Source organism: Manis pentadactyla, chromosome 4 (genome assembly GCF_030020395.1).
Source record: "Manis pentadactyla isolate mManPen7 chromosome 4, mManPen7.hap1, whole genome shotgun sequence".
NCBI lineage: Eukaryota > Metazoa > Chordata > Mammalia > Pholidota > Manidae > Manis > Manis pentadactyla.
Genome location: NC_080022.1, coordinates 112,787,378 through 112,806,884, shown reverse-complemented (window position 1 = coordinate 112,806,884; position 19,507 = coordinate 112,787,378). Strand labels below are relative to the sequence as shown.

At 39.2% G+C, this 19,507-nt stretch overlaps 2 protein-coding genes across 2 annotated transcripts in view; both read right to left on the bottom strand.

Moving 5' to 3' along the window:
- SNX27 (sorting nexin 27) overlaps positions 1–14,438 on the bottom strand; it is a 92,132-nt gene extending 77,694 nt beyond the window's left edge. The window contains exon 1 of the mRNA XM_036905123.2: positions 13,797–14,438. Coding sequence (XP_036761018.2) covers positions 13,797–14,098 — 302 coding nt within the window. The 5' untranslated portion in view covers positions 14,099–14,438. The remainder of the gene's footprint in view (positions 1–13,796) is intronic.
- A 155-nt stretch (positions 14,439–14,593) lies between these two features.
- Positions 14,594–19,507, bottom strand: part of TUFT1 (tuftelin 1) — a 61,877-nt gene continuing 56,963 nt past the window's right edge. The window contains exon 11 of the mRNA XM_036905125.2: positions 14,594–15,239. Coding sequence (XP_036761020.2) covers positions 15,095–15,239 — 145 coding nt within the window. The 3' untranslated portion in view covers positions 14,594–15,094. The remainder of the gene's footprint in view (positions 15,240–19,507) is intronic.

The window sequence follows — 19,507 nt, the reverse complement described above, 5'->3', positions numbered from 1 at the left end:
CCAAAGAATACAACTTCTCAGATTCAAAAAGACATATGCACCCCTATGTTTATTGCAGCACTTTTTACAACAGCCAAGATATGGAAGCACCGTAAGTGTCCATCAGTAGATGAATGGATAAAGAAGATGTGGTATATATACACAATGGAATACTATTCGGCCATAAGAAAGAAACAAATCCTACCATTTGCAACAACATGGGTAGAGCGGGAGGACATTATGCTCAGTGAAATAAGCCAGGTGGAGAAAGACAAGTGCCAAATGATTTCCCTCGTTTGTGGAGTATAACAATGAAGCAAAACTGAAGGAACAAAATAGCAGCCGACTCAGAGACTCCAAGAATGAACTAATGGTTACCCAAGGGGAAGGGTGTGAGAGGGTGGGTGAGAAGGGAGGGAGAAGGGGACTGAGGGGTATTATGTTTAGTACACATGGTGTGGGGCAGCACAGGAAGAACAGTGTAGCACAGAGAAGGCACACAGTGGATCTGTGGTATCTTACTACAGTGATGGACAGTGACTACATTGGGGTATGGGTGGGGACTTGATAATATGGGGAAATGTAGTAACCACATTGCTTTTTCATGTGAAACCTTCATAAGAGTGTATATCAATCATACCTTAATAAAATAAACAAAAAGAAACACAAGAAGATAAAAAAAAATTTTTTAATGCACAAATAAAATACAGCCAAAATACCAAAAGTAGCTATCTTAGGATAAGATGATTGTTGATTTCTTTTTCTTTCCTTTAAATTTCTCCAAGTTTTCTCTAACACATTTACATTACTTTTATAATTTAAAAAATGAATACTATACACTACACATCGACTAGAATGGCCATACTTCAAAAACACTTGACAACACCGAATGCTGACAAGGATATGGATTAACAGGAACACTCATTCATTGCTGGTGGGGATGCAAAAAGGTACGGCCACTTTGAAAGAGTTTACTGGTTTCTTACAAAACTAACATACTCTTACCATGTGATTCAGCAATTGTGTTCCTTGGTATTTACCCAAAGGAGCTGAAAACTTATGTCCACACAAAAACCTGCACACAGATATTTATAGCATTTTTTTTTCATTATTGCCACAACTTGGAAGCAACCAAGATACCCCTCAGTAGAGCAAAGGATAAATGAACTGTAGCTGACCTAGACAATGGAATATTATTCAGCAGTAGGAAGAAATGAGCTATCAACCCATGAAAAGACATGAAGGGAAGTTAAATTTTTGTTACTAAGTGAAAGAAGACAGTGTGAAAAGCTCTATACTGTATGACTCTAAAGATACAATAATCTGGAAGAGGCAAAATGAAGGAGACAGTGAAAAGATCAGTAGTGGCCTGGGAAAGAGATTCCAGGGCTTGGGAAAGAGAGGAATGAATATGCAGAGCACAGAAGATTTTTAGGGCAGTATAATGTAGATAGATACATGTCATTATAAATATGCCTAAACCCATAGAATGTAAACACCCAGAGTGAATCCTGAAGCAAACATGGACTCCGGGTGACAATAATGTGTCAGTGTACGTTCATCAATTCTAACAAATGTACACCTCTAGTAGGTGATGTTTATAATGGGGGAGGCTATGCATGTATGGGGGCAGGAGGTACATGGGAAATCTCTGTACTTTCTGCTCAAATTTAGCTGTGAGCCTAAAACAACTCTGAAAAAGAAAGCCTATTAAATTTTTGTACTGAGTTTTAAAAATTGAGAGCAACCTCAAAAAAATATATTTATCAGAGTAGATCTGACCTCTGTTGTCAAAAACTAAAATTCCTGATCAGACCAAGAGAATCACAATTTCTTTGTAGTTCAATAACAAGATGGAGTCACTAGCTATTACATTGTCTGCCCTGAAAAACAAACCAAAATCAAATCTTCAAATCAGAAAAATGTCATGATTTAAAGAGTTAAACAGTATTTTACTTTCACTTAGGAAGCTAGATCCATTAAAAATTTCCGATTGCCACTTATCCTTCTTTTCCTGCCCACCAGTCAAAAAACCAAATACAAACTATCTTGCTTCTCTTCAGTTATAATTTAACATAACAATTTTCCAGCCTGAACAACTGCTAAATACAACTGAGCAAAAAACTACTACATCACAAAATTACAGGGTCTCAAAATTATAATTTGTTTTCTCTTCTTGATTTTTAAGGACATTGTCATATAATGCAATAATTCTGACAGATTATTCTTTACTAGGAAAAGAGAATATAAATGTAAAGTGTCTTAAAAAAAAAAAAAAGTAAAGTGTCTTGACTATAGCCAAAAATAAAAACAAAAATACCCCTTATTCTAAGCTTCATCTTTGGTAAATAAGGGGGAAAACAACAAATGTCAACTACATATAGACCAAATTAAACGATTTCCAGTGTTCTAATGAGAACCCTAGTTCACAAATCCTTTGATGCCTTTTTTAAGTACCAAAAGCAAAATTCAATTATTTATATAAATATCTTAAAGCACCTACACCCAGAAATTTAATACTGGACAGAGTATTAATAACAATAAAGAATGGCCTTGGCAGGCTTGAGAAACTGACAAGTATGTCTTTCAATCAGCATCTGAAGCTGCATTTCCAAAGAGGGGAAAAAAAGAGTAACTTGTTAAATGAGCTCCTTACCAGTGTACTGGGACTTTTTACCCTTGGCTGGGTGTCCTATTCACAAAGAATGCTGCTTGAGGGAAGAAAAGTACAAATAAAGTCCATCTGTTTTTCAACCTTAATACCTCCAGCCAGAAGTAACAAGTTTATTACTTGAGGAGGAGTAATAGATTCCTCAAACCTTCTACTTCCAAGGCAATCAATACACAAATATAATCTATGTAGGAAGATTTATTTCTGAATAAATGAATCATATTTGTCATTCAGGAAAAAAGTATAATAAGGCTTAAGGCTTTAAGATATTTAAAAAATAAATATAAAGTCATAATCAAGCTATTCAGAAGAAAAGTTCATTTGTTATTTAATAATTACCTGTTAAGATCAATGTCACCAAGAATAAAAACAAACTTGTTCATTTCCTTCCTAACAGAAAACAAAACTGCTGTAATAGACTTTTAAACCGTTTCCTATGTTAAAATCATTAAGACTATAAACCTGTGTTCCAGGTTTCCAGGACACACCTAACTTTATACCTACTGTCCTGATATAACTAACAGGTCCTTTTCATTTTCAAAAGTGTCTTGGTTGGATGACAAACTATTCAGTTCTCTAGTTATAGTACATTGTTGTGTCTGTGAGATTCCTGTTAAGATGCACACAGTCCCTTACCACTTGCAATTACTAGTTTAGATAACTAAGGGTAGGAAGGTACTTACTGAGACTTGGAAGAACTGCTCTGGGTTTGTTCATCTGATCGGGGGTGAGAGGAGAGATGAAGAGGGATGAGACCTCAGGTCAGCTGGGCTTAAGACATGACCTGAAGCTTCTATCCTTGCCTCCCTAGCGAACTCCAGTCTGGTCAGGTGCCATCTTTACTTTCTTAACCTCCCTGGGTTTACTCCAGGATTGAAATTTTCTGTTAATATGCCAGATTCCCCATCAGACCATAAATTTCCTAAGGGCAAGGACTACATGTTATTCACTTCTATCCCCACTGTCTAACTGCATGTTTATCTTGCAGTAAGTGCTCATTAAAATTTTTCCCTGAATGAATTTTAAAAAATTATTAAGGCTAGCACACACAAAAAATGCTGTAATGGTTTTCTTTTGTAAACTTCTATAATTTCATTCCTTATTTTTAACTTACACTGGTTTCACTGTTTAGGGGGAAGTGCTACAAATTTACACAAGCTATATATTTTTCAAACTTTAGTATTAGTGATCATTTTCCTTTTTATTTTGGGAAGTAGTACAAAAACACTTCAGAGTAAAATATGGCATGCAATTATGTAAGCAATTTCAAAGTAAAGCTATGTTTTGTTTTATTCAAATATGTTGAAAATAAAAATCAATTGTTTTTATTAATTTTTAAATATAAACATCGATTCCAAGGATAGCAAAACAAGGTAAGGAGAAGGAAAAAGAAATAAAAATGTTGACATTTAAAAACCAAGTCTTTATTTCATGTGAATTCTGGGAATAATCTATTGAATTACTGTTTAATGTCATGAAAACTAAATGTACCACACTTTGTATGAAAAAATTTATACACAATGGAATCCCTTCACATGCTAGAGGATGAAGAATTAATTAACTTAACAGTAAGGTCTTGAAGTTCTCAACTGAAACTATAAAAATACACAACACTGACTTATTTTGTTTTGCTAGTATTTGTTTTTCAATTTGTCTTTAAAAACTTGATCAGCATACAATAACCTTATGATTCTATTCAAATGTAAGTCTGGATGTGAAAATGGGTTACTTCTTCACATTGGGATAATAAAAGTTAGACATGGGGAAGAAAGTTTGCAATAGCAATAATGGTTTTCCTAGCCTGACTAACTTATTTTCTTCCTAACTTATTTTCTTCCTATGTACACTATTTCTGAGGACCCCTCATTCAGTTATTCACCAGCAAAACAAACATAATCAGTCCTAAATCATTTCCCAACACCAACTCAGAGTCTGAGATCTGCTACTTTTTGAGCCACTGCCTAAAGGCAACCACCATATGTTTTTATTTTGGTTTATGACCACAGTGAAGGTTAATTAAAGAATAAAATATACTTGCTTTATCAACAATCTTAGTTTGCAAGTCAGGTGAATTACCAAAGACAGAATCTTAATATTTTTAAAGTTCTATTGCACTAGTATTTCTGGATCACTACATGATGTGACTAAAAGCACGCTTCCTTGTGTGATCTAGTTTTTGTTCTGGGATGACACCCTGTACCCTGAAACCTAATTCCTACTTCCTGAATCAAACAGTCTCAAGAGGTACTGTACATGAGTGAACAGAAGTGTAAATCCATCACTAACACCGAAAAATAGTTCAAAATACCTTCATCTATGAAAGACAGCCTTTAAAATTAATAACAAGAGATGCACTATGGAAGGGATATGGCCCTTAAGCAATCAGATACCTACCATCCTTTAATCCAAATTAAATTTGGGCAATTTCTTTTGGAAGCTGAGGAACACAGATTAGTTTCTATAGTTGTAGTCTGTAGTTTCAACATACTGAAAAAGAAGAAAGGTACAATAAGACCTTTCTTGAATCAGCAATATAAAGGATGACCAGGTGGAACAGGGAAGTCTAAAACAACCTATCAGCACATAACACAGAGGAAAACATTCGCGTCACATTTCCTTGGATTCAAAACACCAGGTAGAGAGAACAAAACTCAGTACTGTTTCCAATGCAGCAGGTTATATACCTTGAGAAAACAGATCCAGAAAGTAGTTCTTAACCCTACCAGAATTCAAATGACCATAATACTGGATTAAAAATATTAAGTAACCTACCTGCATGGTACATTCAGTAGATAAATTATACACTTTACACATTACAGACTTTTTACTTGATTAAATTGACCAGCAAAAAGAAGTGGAAGATGCTTCCAAAACTTTCACAGAGGTCTTCACATTTTCCAAGATCTCCAAATACTCATTTGATCAATCTCCTGATTTTTAAAACATACTAAATAAACATAACTAGAACTAGATAGACACACAAATATAAAAGTACTGCAGTACTGGGGGTGGAGGGAAGACAATTTCTTAATCTCACTGAATAATTCTGTAAGAGTAATCAGACTCTTGAACGCAGCTGGGAGAATATCCACATGAGCAGCTGACTCAGCGTGCTCATAGCTCTGTACTTCTCCAAAGAGAAGTAAACCAATTACTTGAGTTTGAAGTCCACCAGAATACATAAATCTGTCATTCTAGTCTTAGTTTGAGGTCTAACAAAGAATCTGCAGTTTCAGATAACTGAAGCACAAACAAATCATTTTTCTATGAGGTTTTCATAACAATGGAAATTCTTGGCAGGAACTACACACAAAAATACTCAAACACAGTTCCTCACCCTGCAACTTTAATACCTTGCAATAGGTGTATTTCCTCAATTGTTATGAGAACCTAATTTGGTTAGCAGGGAATAATAAATAATAAATGAAAGAGACTACATACATACTACGTAGCATTTGACTGATACCCTACCACAGGATTTAATCCTGAAGTATCCCTCACATTACTGAGAGAAAGCAAAAGTTCAGTTTGTGGTCACCACCAATTTTTAAACTTATCCAAAGAATCCTCATATGAATTTTTGTTTTGAAGGTAGATTGCAGGTACAAATCTCAGTACTACACTATGATCCCCATCTTCATTACCCTCAACTGCCAACAGCATACTGTATACTGCTATAAAAGACTGAAATTAAAAGTAGGCATCTTCAAATCAGAGGAGCAGACCTGGAGGAAAGTACTGCTAAACGGAACATCATAGGTAGGACAGAACATACAAAGGCCTGCAGCATATTAAGGATCAAACTTAACAACTGTAAACACAGTAAGTATAGTCATTTATAACATAAGAAAGATATTTGAGAAGCTGAACTGGACTCTGAGGTAAAATATATGTTCCAGTTATAGGCAACCAGCTCCTTTTACCAGCTGTTCCCAGCTCTGCTGTTGGAGCTTAGTTGTTCTTAGTTCCCTTCTTTATATAGTACAAGGCAGCCCAAGAGACTAGATGCTCTGAAATTCTTCTAATTCTAATAGTGATTTTCCTCTTTGGCCTTGGAAAACATATTCAACCTCTTTAAGTAAATACTTAAATAAAAAAAACTAAATTCATAGAGAGCCCTGAGTATTCATGCACATTCAACTACCTTCTGACCTCAAAAACAGAATAAAATCCAAACCTCGTAGCACTACATTCAAAGCTCTTTATGATCTAACTTCAAGTAAAATTGCCAAAATAGACAAAACATCAACTCTTGATTCCTTGTTATCCTAAAATCTTTTCACATCTTCCTCCCTTTGGTCAGTTTCCTCAGCCTATAAAACCCTTCTCCCTTCTCTGCCTACTCAAATTGTATTTCTCTTTCACAGCCTTCTAGGACCTATCTACCCACCAATCTCCTCAGGCATTTCACTCTTCCCTCTAAATTCCCAGGGTGTTTTTTGTTTATCTCCTTATTTTCAATCTGCTTCACACACAGTAAGTGTTTACATTTACCTGCCCACTGCAGTATAAGCTTCTCAAGGGCAGGGATACAGGAACTCTGTGACTCATCCGAGCCTAACAGTGCCTTACACATTGCTGGTGCTTAATTGTGGAACCAGGCTGAATTTAAAGTGCTATCAGCAGAGTGATGACCTAATAAATCATTGTTTTTAAAACAATGGATCACAACTTAATTAGTCATGAAATTAATGCAGTGGGCCACTATCAGCATTTAAAAACCAAACTAAAACAAAAAGCCCCAAAATACTGACCAGACTAAAATATTTAAAAAATACCAGGGTGTATGATATCAGTAAACCCAATTTTGTGAAACTTGTTTCAGGTGTTTTTTTTGTATTTATATTGGCTTGTAATATAAAATGTATCCTTTACTATGAGTTGCAATTAAAAAAATTTTTTTTAGACAACCTAAATATTTTTTCTTCAAACATGGGGCTGGAATTGTACCATCCATACATAGGTTCTTACTGGACTGCCTGAGTGAAGCACAGAAATCATCTACATAGCTGACAGCTAAAACACAGAATGATCCTAACTGGCTCTAACCTAAACCACAATACCTTTGTGTCAGTAATGCTGTCACCTAAAGAATGAACTCACAACAGGTCCTGCTCCAAGGCACCGTGCTGTGATCATAAATTGTGTTTGCTTGTCATGGAGTCTCTTATCTACCCGATCATAAAGAATTAGTCCCAACAGGACTCACCTTAAAAAATGATTATCCTTGAGAGCATGGTTACAAACCCTCACTGGAACAAGCTAGTCAATGGGGACTGAAAAGAGAACTGAATCTTCAAGTTACTAACAAAAGATCTTTTCTGTTGTGTATCTGATTTCTGAGAGGAAGATAATGCTATTTTCAAATTTAGTTTTATTTGTTTGCCACCTCAGCTACCTATGGAATTAAAAGTATTTCTCAGGGTTGCAATTATGATTATCAGACACTTTTCACTGATGATGAATAAAGATAGCAGTAAATACAGAAAAGAATGACTGATTTGGTCCTCTATCTCCCACCCAATTTAACAGTAAGAAATACAGGGTAAATAAAGATTTAAGACACTTATATTTCACAAGAATGAAACTAAAGCTCAACTGCTATCGAAGTATAAAGGGATGGGAGTGAATTTTAAGAATCTGAAGTGACTGTTCAGTCAAGAATAATTGAGAAAACAAAGGAAAAGAAAATACACTGGATTTAGAATCCAAAGACCTGGGTTTAATTCTAGTGTAACACCTAGTTTCCTCTCTTATGAAATAGGGACAGTAACCAAACATTCATTAAGCAAGCATTTTTTGAATATCTCCTATGTGCCATTAGAATTTGACTAGGGAAACAACAGATGTAATCCTTGCCCTCAAGGAGCTTATATTTTTCCCTCTCAAGGATGCTGTGAAATCAAATTTAAAAACCCTGGGCAAATAAGAAGAAAACAAATCCTACCATTTGCAACAACATGGATGGAGCTAGAGGGTATTATGCTCAGTGAAATAAGCCAAGCAGAGAAAGACAAGTACCAAATGATTTCACTCATCTGTGGAGTATAAGAACAAAGAAAAAACTGAAGGAACAAAATAGTAGCAGAATCACAGAACCCAAGAATAGACTAACAGTTACCAAAGGGAAAGGGACTGGGGCGGATGGGTGGGAAGGGAGGGATAAGGGGGTGGGGGGAAAGGGGGCATTAAATTAGCATGTATAATCTGGGGGGAGGTACAGGGAGGGCTGTGCAACACAGAGAAGACAGGTAGTGACTCTACAGTGTCCTACTATGCTGATGGACAGTGACTGTAATGGGGTTTGTGGGGGGGACTTGGTGAAGGGGGGAGCCTAGTAAACATAATGTTCCTCATGTAATTGTAGATTAATGATACCAAAATTTAAAAATTTTTAATTAAAAATAAAAAAAATTTTTTTTAATCCCTGGGCAAATAGTAACACACTACACAAACTGCAAAACAGTATAATCATTTTTATTATTAACTTGTACTACCACTTAACCACCCATCTTTATTAAAACAGCTTATCAAGATTCAACAAAGTATAATAGATCAGCTATTGTCCACTATCTACTAAACTGACTTTCCTAAGGGCTGGAACTCAGGTGCCTAACGTACCACTATTTGCTAGTATAGAGTTAGCTCATGACTCTCAGTATAATCATGAAGATAAAATGAATGTGAATTCAAGGCTGATAGTCTTTGGTGTAGCTCCAGCTATGGGCTGGATATGTGGGTTGCATTACCCACACCTAGCAAGAGAGTAAAAATAAAGATTTCTAGACCCCATTCAAGACCTATTGAATTATAACCCTTAAGGGGTGAGAAGCCTGAGAATCTAAACTTTTGACAAGCACACCCAGTGATAATATTCACTAAAGTTTGAGAATCATTGCCATAAAAATTTCATTTGATCAATTACCATGATTTCAAACACCATTTCCAAAGTCTACCTGAAAAATCTGAGCCAAATATAATTCAGCTACAATTGAGAAAACAGCTCTTCAGAAGGTACTTAACAGTTGATGTTCTATGACTCACACTCAACTAGTAAAAATACTTCTTGTATTCTCTTTTCATTCAATGATTTTCAAATTTTCACATAAAATAATACCCCACCAAAATGCCCACAAGATATTCCTAAGTTATTAAGATTATCTCTCAATAAACAAATATATATACAAATATTTATATAAATATATATATTTAATATTAATTTCTTATGATTTTAACAAGGGAATGTTGATGGGTACCTTATCATTAGCTGTCGAGGAGGAAAGCATAAAGTCTCTGCCTAGAATAAATATATCATGATTTTGAGTGCTTGAAAGCCAACCTTAGGGGGTCTACACTTATTAAAGACCACACTACCCAAATACCAAAGAGACAAAACAAACTAGCCAACAGACAGACCTAATCCCTCAAAACTATCCATATCCACCACATGCTTTAACCCTCCTATGGGCATCTCTCATGAAATCAATCAAGAGCCCTTGGAACTACTTTAACCTTAAGAAAATTATCCTGAAGTGAAATGTTCTTCACATACTATATAATTAATGCAAAGACATATTTATTTTGGTTCTATTTGTTGAAAGCATCCTTCACTTATTAGCCTCCAGGTATATACACATCAAAATGAAAACACTCAATATTTGTTACACGGGAAAAATTACAAGGTGGAGACTAACATTGCTAGTCAAAAAAATTTCCATCTGCAGTAAAATTTAGAGTCCAGAGGGCTTGTTTATACTCCAGTACCACATCCTGCAACATGACTCCTTCCCAAACCAGTTAGAATCTAGTCAGTTTTGAAGGGAGTAAGGACAAACTGAACCATACTGAAGTTTTAACTGTTCCAAGATTCAATAAGGACAGGGCCTCAGCAGACTTTTTAAAAAAATACAAAGAAACTAATAATGCTCTTAATTTTGTCCAAGCTTGTATTCCCTTAAACCTCAAAGATAGTTTCTTCCACATCTCTATCAGTTGTCCAAACAACAGCCGTATATGAAAATTGGAATAAAACAAATTGTGTATAGGAGTAAAGTGTCTAAAAGTCTTACTTAGTAAGCAGCAATTAATAAGACCCAGACATCCACCTATAACTTCTACAAACTACATCTGCATAATCATCATCTACCCTGACCTCACTTGACATTTCATCAACATGCAAAGCTTTTAGGAAAATTAGAACCAACCTACCAAGATCAAAAGAAGTAGCAGACACTTATCCCTCAAGAATCAGGTCTGTTTCATTGTAGTTTCACCACCTTGTAAATTTCAGGTGGAAACTAATTTTAGCTAGTGAAAGAATTTTCTCTGTTGACTTGGGCATCTCACAGAGAAACAGAACAATGTATGAAGTTGAGTACATATGTGTGACTGAGTGTACTTGTGGGCTGACGGGCAGAAGGATACCGGAGGTACGTGTTTCCTTGGACTAAACCTGGACTTGGCCATCTATGCCCCCAGATCTGTCTCTGTTATTGTAAATAAAGTTTTATTGAAACACACACACACACACACACACACACACAAACACACACAAAGAATCAGATCTGTTTCGTCACTGATTTCCTCCTTTCACTTGAAAACCAAGAAGATGCAGACTTTGGAAGGAGGGAAGGAGAGAGAAAGAAATTGGATAGTGGAGGTCTCGGAATCTAATTTATTAACTAGCTTGGCTCTGTGTTGCAACTATTTCCACTATAGCAGCAGAGCGGCTTCAAAGAATGAGGAAATCAAAATACAGTTAGAAAGTGAGAAACCAATGCCAGGAAGATGTCTGATCATCACGACCTTCCAGGGAAAGGTTCTCTAAGCAGAATGCTCTTCCACGCTGCCCACTAAAAGAGACAAAGTTCTCTATTCAGCACCAGTGATGTGCCAAAATGTAATGTCTTCTCTAGAAGGAGGAATGCACCTAGACTAGGACCTGGTCCTGAGGCAAGTCCTTCTCCCTGTCCTAGGGGACCATCTGAGGCCTCCTTTACAATACCTAGTTTCTATCTGGACTCTACTGCAAAAACCACAACAAAGGCAAGAAGCCACCAACTACGTTAGTTGGCATACATATATTTGAAATGGTTGATTACATTAGCTGTAGTCCTCTATAGAACTGTTTAGTTTCCTTACTCCTGTAAAAAGTGATTTAGAATTCTGTGATAAACTTGTAATTTGAAATCAATACCTTAGTTTTAAATTTTAAGATAAACAGCTGGATCCAAAAGTTAATTTCCAAAGGGAAAGGAAAATGACAGTTCAAAGAACTTCTATCAGAAGGAAACATTAGAGATAGATTCTGAGTTATTTTGAGTTAAAAGAATTAGATGCCCAGGTACAAAGCAAAAGGTCCCTATTGCATCCTATATCTGAATGCCCTGACCCCCAAAAGATTAAGAATATATGCCAGAGAATACCAGAAAAGAGTATGTAGCACAATAATGGAAAAAAGAAAGCATCATTTACAGGAAGGTCAGAGGAAAGGAATAATAGCTCTGAACACTTGTTTTGGTGAGCTACTCTTTCTTGACATGGAAGGTAGGAGGAAATAGAATCAGCTGATACCAAGAGTAAGAATGTCAAGGATAAGGGCAGGAAGCTTAAGGTGAATAAGAAGGGTGGACTCCACTATAGGCCAGACCTTCAACATATTATCCCCTTTAAAACATTAACTGAAAGTTGTGGAAATTATTATTAAAATAACATTAATTTAATAAATGAGAAATGCTACATGAGAGCAAATCCAAGCACTGAAGAAGGCAAAAGTGTGAGGGGTGGGGGGAAAGAATACCCAAGATAGATTCAGTAAGAAGATACAGGATTGATGACTGCTGAGGTAAATGGAAATATGAGAGCATACACCACCTGTCAGTCGACCAGCAATCACTATATAAACTGTAATACAAAAACACAAATGTAACACCTGGATTAGAGTAGTGGAGGAGGTCTGCACTGAAATTGCAAGATAAGGCAGCATCCTGCCAGTGCTTTTAAGGGATGAAGTGGGGGAAATGAGGATGAAGGAGTACAAAGGGGGAGGATCTGCAGCAGGGAGAGGATAGGTTGCAGCTGCAGAAGGGGACTAAAAAGAGAAGGGAAAGCAACCTAGAAGAGGAAACAGGATAAAAGTCAAGCGTGCAATCACAAGAGGATAAAGCAGGAGAAAAAATGGAAATGGCATGCCCTGAAAAAGTAGGGACGTCAATGACCCAAAGCAGGGGTTGTAGTTTGGGGGAAGTAGGAGCTAAAAAGAGCCCTACCATAAACCTTACAGAAAGGAAGTATGAGTATGGTGCAGGAATGAAGACGGGTGAGAATGGGTATGCTCTCAGAGGGATGTGGTGATGGAGACACTAGATACAAAATCCTCATGTAATATGGGGACTTCTGTGAAGAGAAACTAGAGTCAAAGACCCCACCAAACCTCCCTCCCCCCCCAAAAAAGGCATGCACGCGTCAGAAAAGAAGGTAAACGCTCATTGGAGCATGGATACAAAAGGGAGGGGAGGAGAGCGACACACAGTAGGACAGAAAAATACAGGGGATGCTTAACCACAAGGAGAGAGTAACTAAAGAAGTAAAAAGAAGTGCGGTGTGAGGATGATGTTTCCGGAGGAAAAGCAGGAGCAGACCAGAGGTCCTTACTACTCGGTCTAGAGGGCAGAAGACACGGTCCACGGGGGCTGAAGGGGGCGGTGAACAAGAAGCTATGATGCCAAAGACGCTAACTTGGGGAGGACAGACAGTGGTTGTGTCAGAAAAGGAGATGCTGTCAGTCAGAGCACAAGAGGGTTACTACGAGGAAAGCAAGGGGCAGGAAGGAGCAGAAAACAGCATGCCAAAGGAGAAGGCAAAGGGGCAAAAAAGAAGCCAAAAGAATGAAGGCAGGGGTAAAAGCAGTAGGGGCGCAGGAACATGCCCAGGAGATTCCAGGTATGGAGGTGGGGGACTCCCAAATTCAGGGTGTGGGTAGGTAAAAGGGTCAACCCCAACGCACTGCGGGTCCTGCGGAGGGGGCGGGGGCCACAGGGCTGGTTCGGGGCTGGGGGGGAGGCGCGGCCTGAGGGTGACAGAGGAAAGAAGCGGGGACTGGCGGAGGGGAAGGGGGTGATAGGGTGGCGGCGGCCCCGGTACTCACACCTCCAGAATGCGGTCTCCCTTGCGCACCCCGGCCCGATCGGCCGCCCCCCCGGGCAGCACGGCGCTCACATGCTGCAGAGGCGCGTACAGCTCCCCGTTGATGCTCCGCAGCTGCCCGCCCTCGCTCACTTGGCCCCGCACGTTGAAGCCGTAGCCGGACTCGGACTTGACGATGCGCACGACCCGCGGACCGCCGCCAACCCCGCCGCAGCGCAGCCCAGACCCCCCACCGCCGCCACCACCGCCTCCGTTCCTCTGAGGGGCTGAGGGGTGAATCCCTTCCCCGTCTTCGTCCGCCATCTTGCGAGCAAGAGAGCCGTGCCCCCGCCCCCCTAGGTCTCCACTCCTTCCCCGCGCGAGCTCGCCGTCCTCAGAGACCGAGCCACCCCACGCGCCAGCGCCCACTCCGCCGCCCGCGGGACCCGAGCTGGCCACAAGGCTGCTAGAGGGGTAAGGAGGCGGCGGAGGGCGGGGGGGAAGCGGGAGGTTGGCTACCGTGAAGCCTCTTGGGAGTTGTAGTTTCTGGACGGTGGGGCCGGGGAGGAGCCCGGAGCTGAGGTTAGATGACGCAGTTCTGGAGCAAAGCTTGCTGGGAATTGTAGTTTGTCTTTTATGGTCTTACGAGGAATTTCTTGTTAGATGGTGGCAGTTAAGTGGGGGGGAAGGAGCGTGGCCGGCAATTCAGCTGTTGACGTGGGGCAAGTTTTCTTTTTCTTTCATTTCATACCACTGTCATTTCTTAGCCTCTAAAAACAGTAAGATTAGGAAAATTTGACATTCGTGATTCATCAGTCTTAAATTATAACAAATTTGCTCACTACCTTATGTGGTCACACACATTATTTTATTCCATGGCCCCAACAACAGTGTGAGACAATTGTGTCATGAGTTAGTTTCTGTATTTCACATATTAGGAAGCTGATACCTTACAGTGCCCAAAGTCATTCAGCTATTAGGTAACAGGAACTAAGGCCCCCGTTATTTTTGTGCAATATTCTTCTCCTTTTTACAACTACGGTTGACCCTTGAATAGTGAGGGGGTATTGGTGGGGGGTCTGACCTCCCACGCAAGTGAAAAATTCATGTATAACTTTTTCTTTTTGCCATTTTTTAAGTTAAGGTATCATTGATACCTTAAGAAGGTTTCACATGAAAAACATTGTGGCTACTGTTAGGGAGAGTTCGGTTCAGTGACGCAGAAAAGTCAGATGACAAAGTGAGGAAGGAATTCATTAAAGTAAGAGTGTTAGGGAATGACAGAATAGACTAATAAAGGAAGTTCATTGAACCAGCTACTCAGCAATGGGGCACGACCCCTGCCAACTCCTTAAACCAGGTCACCTGGCGTCCAGCATCTGCTTGGATCTGCGTGCCTACCACCTCCAGGCTTTGGGGGAGCCGCAGAGCATTGGATGGAGTGAGATTCTGTTCTGCGAACTTCCTATAGGTAAAGAAGGGAGACTTTCAGGCAGGTTACTAAAGAGCATGACTGTAAACTGCAGTTCCCGGTCACCCAGGCGACGGTAATTTGCAAGCCCAGGTGTGAGCTCTCAGCAGCCCCTCCTTACTTGTCTGAGATAGGAGTTAAAGCCAGAATTCGGAGGATTAGAATGACAAAGCGAAGTAATAAAACACTACTGGAAAGGCACAGAGACTAGGCGTCTAAGTGAGTAGTTTAAGGCAAAAGGAGCACATTTGGGGAAAGGGGAGTGTGGACTGCCCCAGAAAAGAGGCGTCCCTGAAAGGTTGGGAAAAGATTACAAGGATACGCACCTAGAAAGTGCGGGGACCCCAGAGAGAGGAGCGGCCCCTGAAAGGTTGAAAAGAGAGAGTTTAAAGTTAAAATGTTATGCACTTAGTGCGGACGACTCCAGAGAGAGGGGCGCCCCCTGAAAGGCCGGGGGCTCCCCCTTTTAAGGATTCTTTACGAATGTGACTAAGGGCTGGGGGTGCAGACTTGTTAAGTGGTCCCTGAATACTTAGAACTAACTTAACACAAGGAAGTTCCTGCTCTGATTTCTCCCTGGGATCCCGGCGTCTTGGTCTGGGAGCGTATCAAACAGCTTGCTTGCCCAGGCCCTAAGGTGGACTGAGTTATTGTCTGTTTGCTAAAGAGTAAGTTAAGAATCTTACATTTTTAACTAACTTCCTGGGTATTAAAATACAATCTTTAAGATGGAATCCTTCTTCCCTCTTACTGTGTTGTTTACGGCTGGTTCTGCATGCTAAATTAGTTGTCTAGGTTATAAACTACTTAATTAGGGCCTGAAGGAGAAGAAAATAGCATATAGGTAAAGGTAAAAAAAGTAAGCTGGACCTGCATGATTAACACAATAAAGACATGGGCTGTGCTGGTACCTACCTGTACCTGGGAAATAAACATTCCAGGCAAAGTTGCTCTTGGCTTTTTGAGCTTTAATTGATTAATTTTGGGTCTTTTTCTCTTTTCCACCCCCACTCATACCTATTTTCCTAACAGATACTACATTCACCAATATTATCAAGTCCCTCCCCCATACCCCATTGAAGTCACTGTCCATCAATGTAGTAAGATGCCACAGAGTCACTACTTGTCTTCTCTGTTCTACACTGTCTTCCCCGTGACCCCACACACACCGTGTGTACTAATCATGATGAGACAGGGACCATGGGCTTAGACAGAATACGGTGAGGGCTCTGGACAAAGCAAGGCAGGTTATTTACAGTCAGAGCAATGTAACTACATGCAAGGAAACCCCTTACCAAAACTCTGTGTTAAACATTAAGCTCTAGAGTCATTCTTCAGTGACATCAGTTAATATTCCCCAGGTAAAGAAGAGTAGTACATGTTTTTATTATGCTAATCATTTGTAATCATGTGTAAGTGTTACTTTAACATGCTAAAAGGCCCAGGCCTATGTGCTGTCTTTCCTCCTTCAGATCTGATGAGGTGATTTTGCAAACTGGGCAACTAACTTAGCATACAAGCCCAGCTGTAAACAACATAGTAAAAGGCAGGAAGGATTCCACCTTAAAGATAAGATTGCATTTTAACACTCAGGAAGTTTAACAAGTAAGATTCTTAACTTTACTGTTTAGCAAACAGACAATACCTCAGCCCAACTTGGGAGCTGGGCAGGCAGCCTTTTGATGTGCTCCCAGACCAAAACACAGGTATCCCAGAGAGAAAGCAAGGCTGGAAATTCCTTATGTTAATTTTTAATATTCAGGGACTACTTAACAAGTCCACACCCCTAGCCTTTTTTCATGTTCCCAAATATCCTCAACTGCCTATAAAACCCCTAGACAATGCACCACTACAGGCTCTCTTGTCCCCTCCTGGCTCACGCCAGGAGCTCTCTGTCTGTCTTCTCACTCTCTCTCTCAATAAAAGTCTCTCTGGCTCTCCTACCTTGACTGTTTGCTAAGTTAATTCTTCGACTTGGCAAACAAGAACCCTGGCATCAATGATACCCCACAATCCCCTTATCCCTCCCCACTCCTCCTCCCCCTTTGGTAACCGCTAGTCCCTTCTTGGAGTCTGAGAGTCTCCTGCTGTTTTGTTCCTTTAGTTTTGCTTCGTTGTTATCATGTATAACTTTTGACTCCCCCAAAACCTAACTACTAATAGCTTACTGTTGACCAGAAGCCTTTCCCACAAAATAGATGAACACATATTCCACATGTTATGTACTATATACCGCATTCATGCAATAATGTTCTTTAAGGTTCAACTGCACATGAAAACTATGCAGCAACTATCCAAAAAGTATATGTAAAGGAAACTATGATCTCAGTGATTTGGAACTGGGTATTAGAGTGGCCAAGTAATAATTTCAATTGAGCAATGATTTTGAAGTTACCTTAATTTCTAATTCGTTTTGTTTCCCCCAGTAGCACAGTGGAATTCTTTGCAAATGACAGCAATTTGATGTTTCTGGCTACCCACCCAAATACAAACTTACAGATACTGAGCAGAACACCTGGCAAAAGCAACTAAGAAGAGCAAGAGCAAAAATAATGAAAATAACTTACAAAAGCACTAAGTACTCAAGTCTGGTATTTGATTTTACCCTACTGATAGGCTAATAAGTTAGTCTGCTAACTGTTTCATGGATGCTGATAAAAGACACAAGATTGTGGGTCAGAGACAAAGGACTATTACCACACAGGAAACAATGTGAGCTTCAGCAGGTTTGTGTTTGATTCCTCTTGCCCCTGCCTCACGGTGACGACATGAAGGGCTCAGGTGAATGCTGTGAATTTGGTGGATTTGCATCAGAGTTGAGGAGCACTGAGCTTGGGGCATCTGCCATTTTACAGGAAGCAGTAAGCAAACCTGTTCTTTGTCCTGGATGGAGACATTAAGTTACTCACTGTAAACAATCCTGAGAAAAAACCCTGGTAATGAGCAGTCAGGGCCTTGCATTCTTGGTACACCCATGAGGAAGGGTACAAACATGGAAGACCCATTAAGGGCTATCTCTCTTAACATTACTATGTGCCAAACACTATTCTAAGCATTTTACATCTACAGTATCACTTAATTATCACAACCCTATAGTGTCTCCTATTTTATGGATGAATAAACAGGGATAGAGAGCTCACACAGCTACTAAGCAGCAAATCCAGGAGATGCAACAAGAATATGTAGTCAAAAGACAGTAAAAGTTAACTTGCCAAAGGTCTTATGACTTACAAAAGCAATAAGCAACTCCCTGAAAAAAATCTGTCAACTACGTAAGGTTTTTACAGGAATTGCTCAGGGGGGAATAAAAACATTAGAATAATTAAAGCATCTCACAAATGTGCAGTCAGGACTCAAAGTTATTATAGTAGAACATAAAAATTAATGTCATCTTATTTTATAACCAAGCAAATGAGGAATGGTCTTGATTAGTTACAGAGATGTAGAAATCAATACATGTTGGAGTAAGAATTTTGCTCCAAACTAATAATGGCATTTGGATGAGACCTTAATCATGGTTTGAACTGAGTGCTGGATGGGAAGGAACTTATCCACTAAAGCAAGGAATCAGAGAAAGGAAAAGCGAGCTCCCACTAAAAGAGCTATTTTTTTTTTACTTATTTTTTTTTTTTAAGTACTGAAGACTCACTCTGTTCTGGGCTCTGTAATAGGCCTAGGGATACAAAGAAAAATAAGAAGATAGCTACAAACTCCATGAAGGGCGGCAGTATGACATGATCAAAATTACAAATGCACATACTCCTTGATCTGGCAGTTCCACTTCTAAGAGTTCATTCTCCTGTCACATTTGCACATGTGTGAAATGACATTTTTGTGAAGTTAGTCATTGCAGTATTGTTTGTATCCACAAAAGATTGGAAATAACCTAATGCTTGTTGGTCAAATTATGATACATTCACAATGGAAACCTGAGTAATTGTAAATAAAAAATAAGGAAGCTCTTTATGTGCTGAGGTGGAATGATCTCATGGATACTGTACATAATTAAGTGAAAACAAGTTGCAGCACAGTCTGTAGAACATTTCGTTAAAAAGAGGAACCATAGATAACACTTATAGCTCTGTAAGTAGTCACAAGAAACTGATAACTGATTGCCTCTGGGAAGGGAGATAGGAAGGAGACTTTTCATTATATACCTTTTAATAACTTCCAAATTTTTAGACAGATGGATGAATATGTTGTCTATTCAAAAAATAAATACATAAAATACTTAGGATCAGATTGGAAGAAAAGGTGATCAG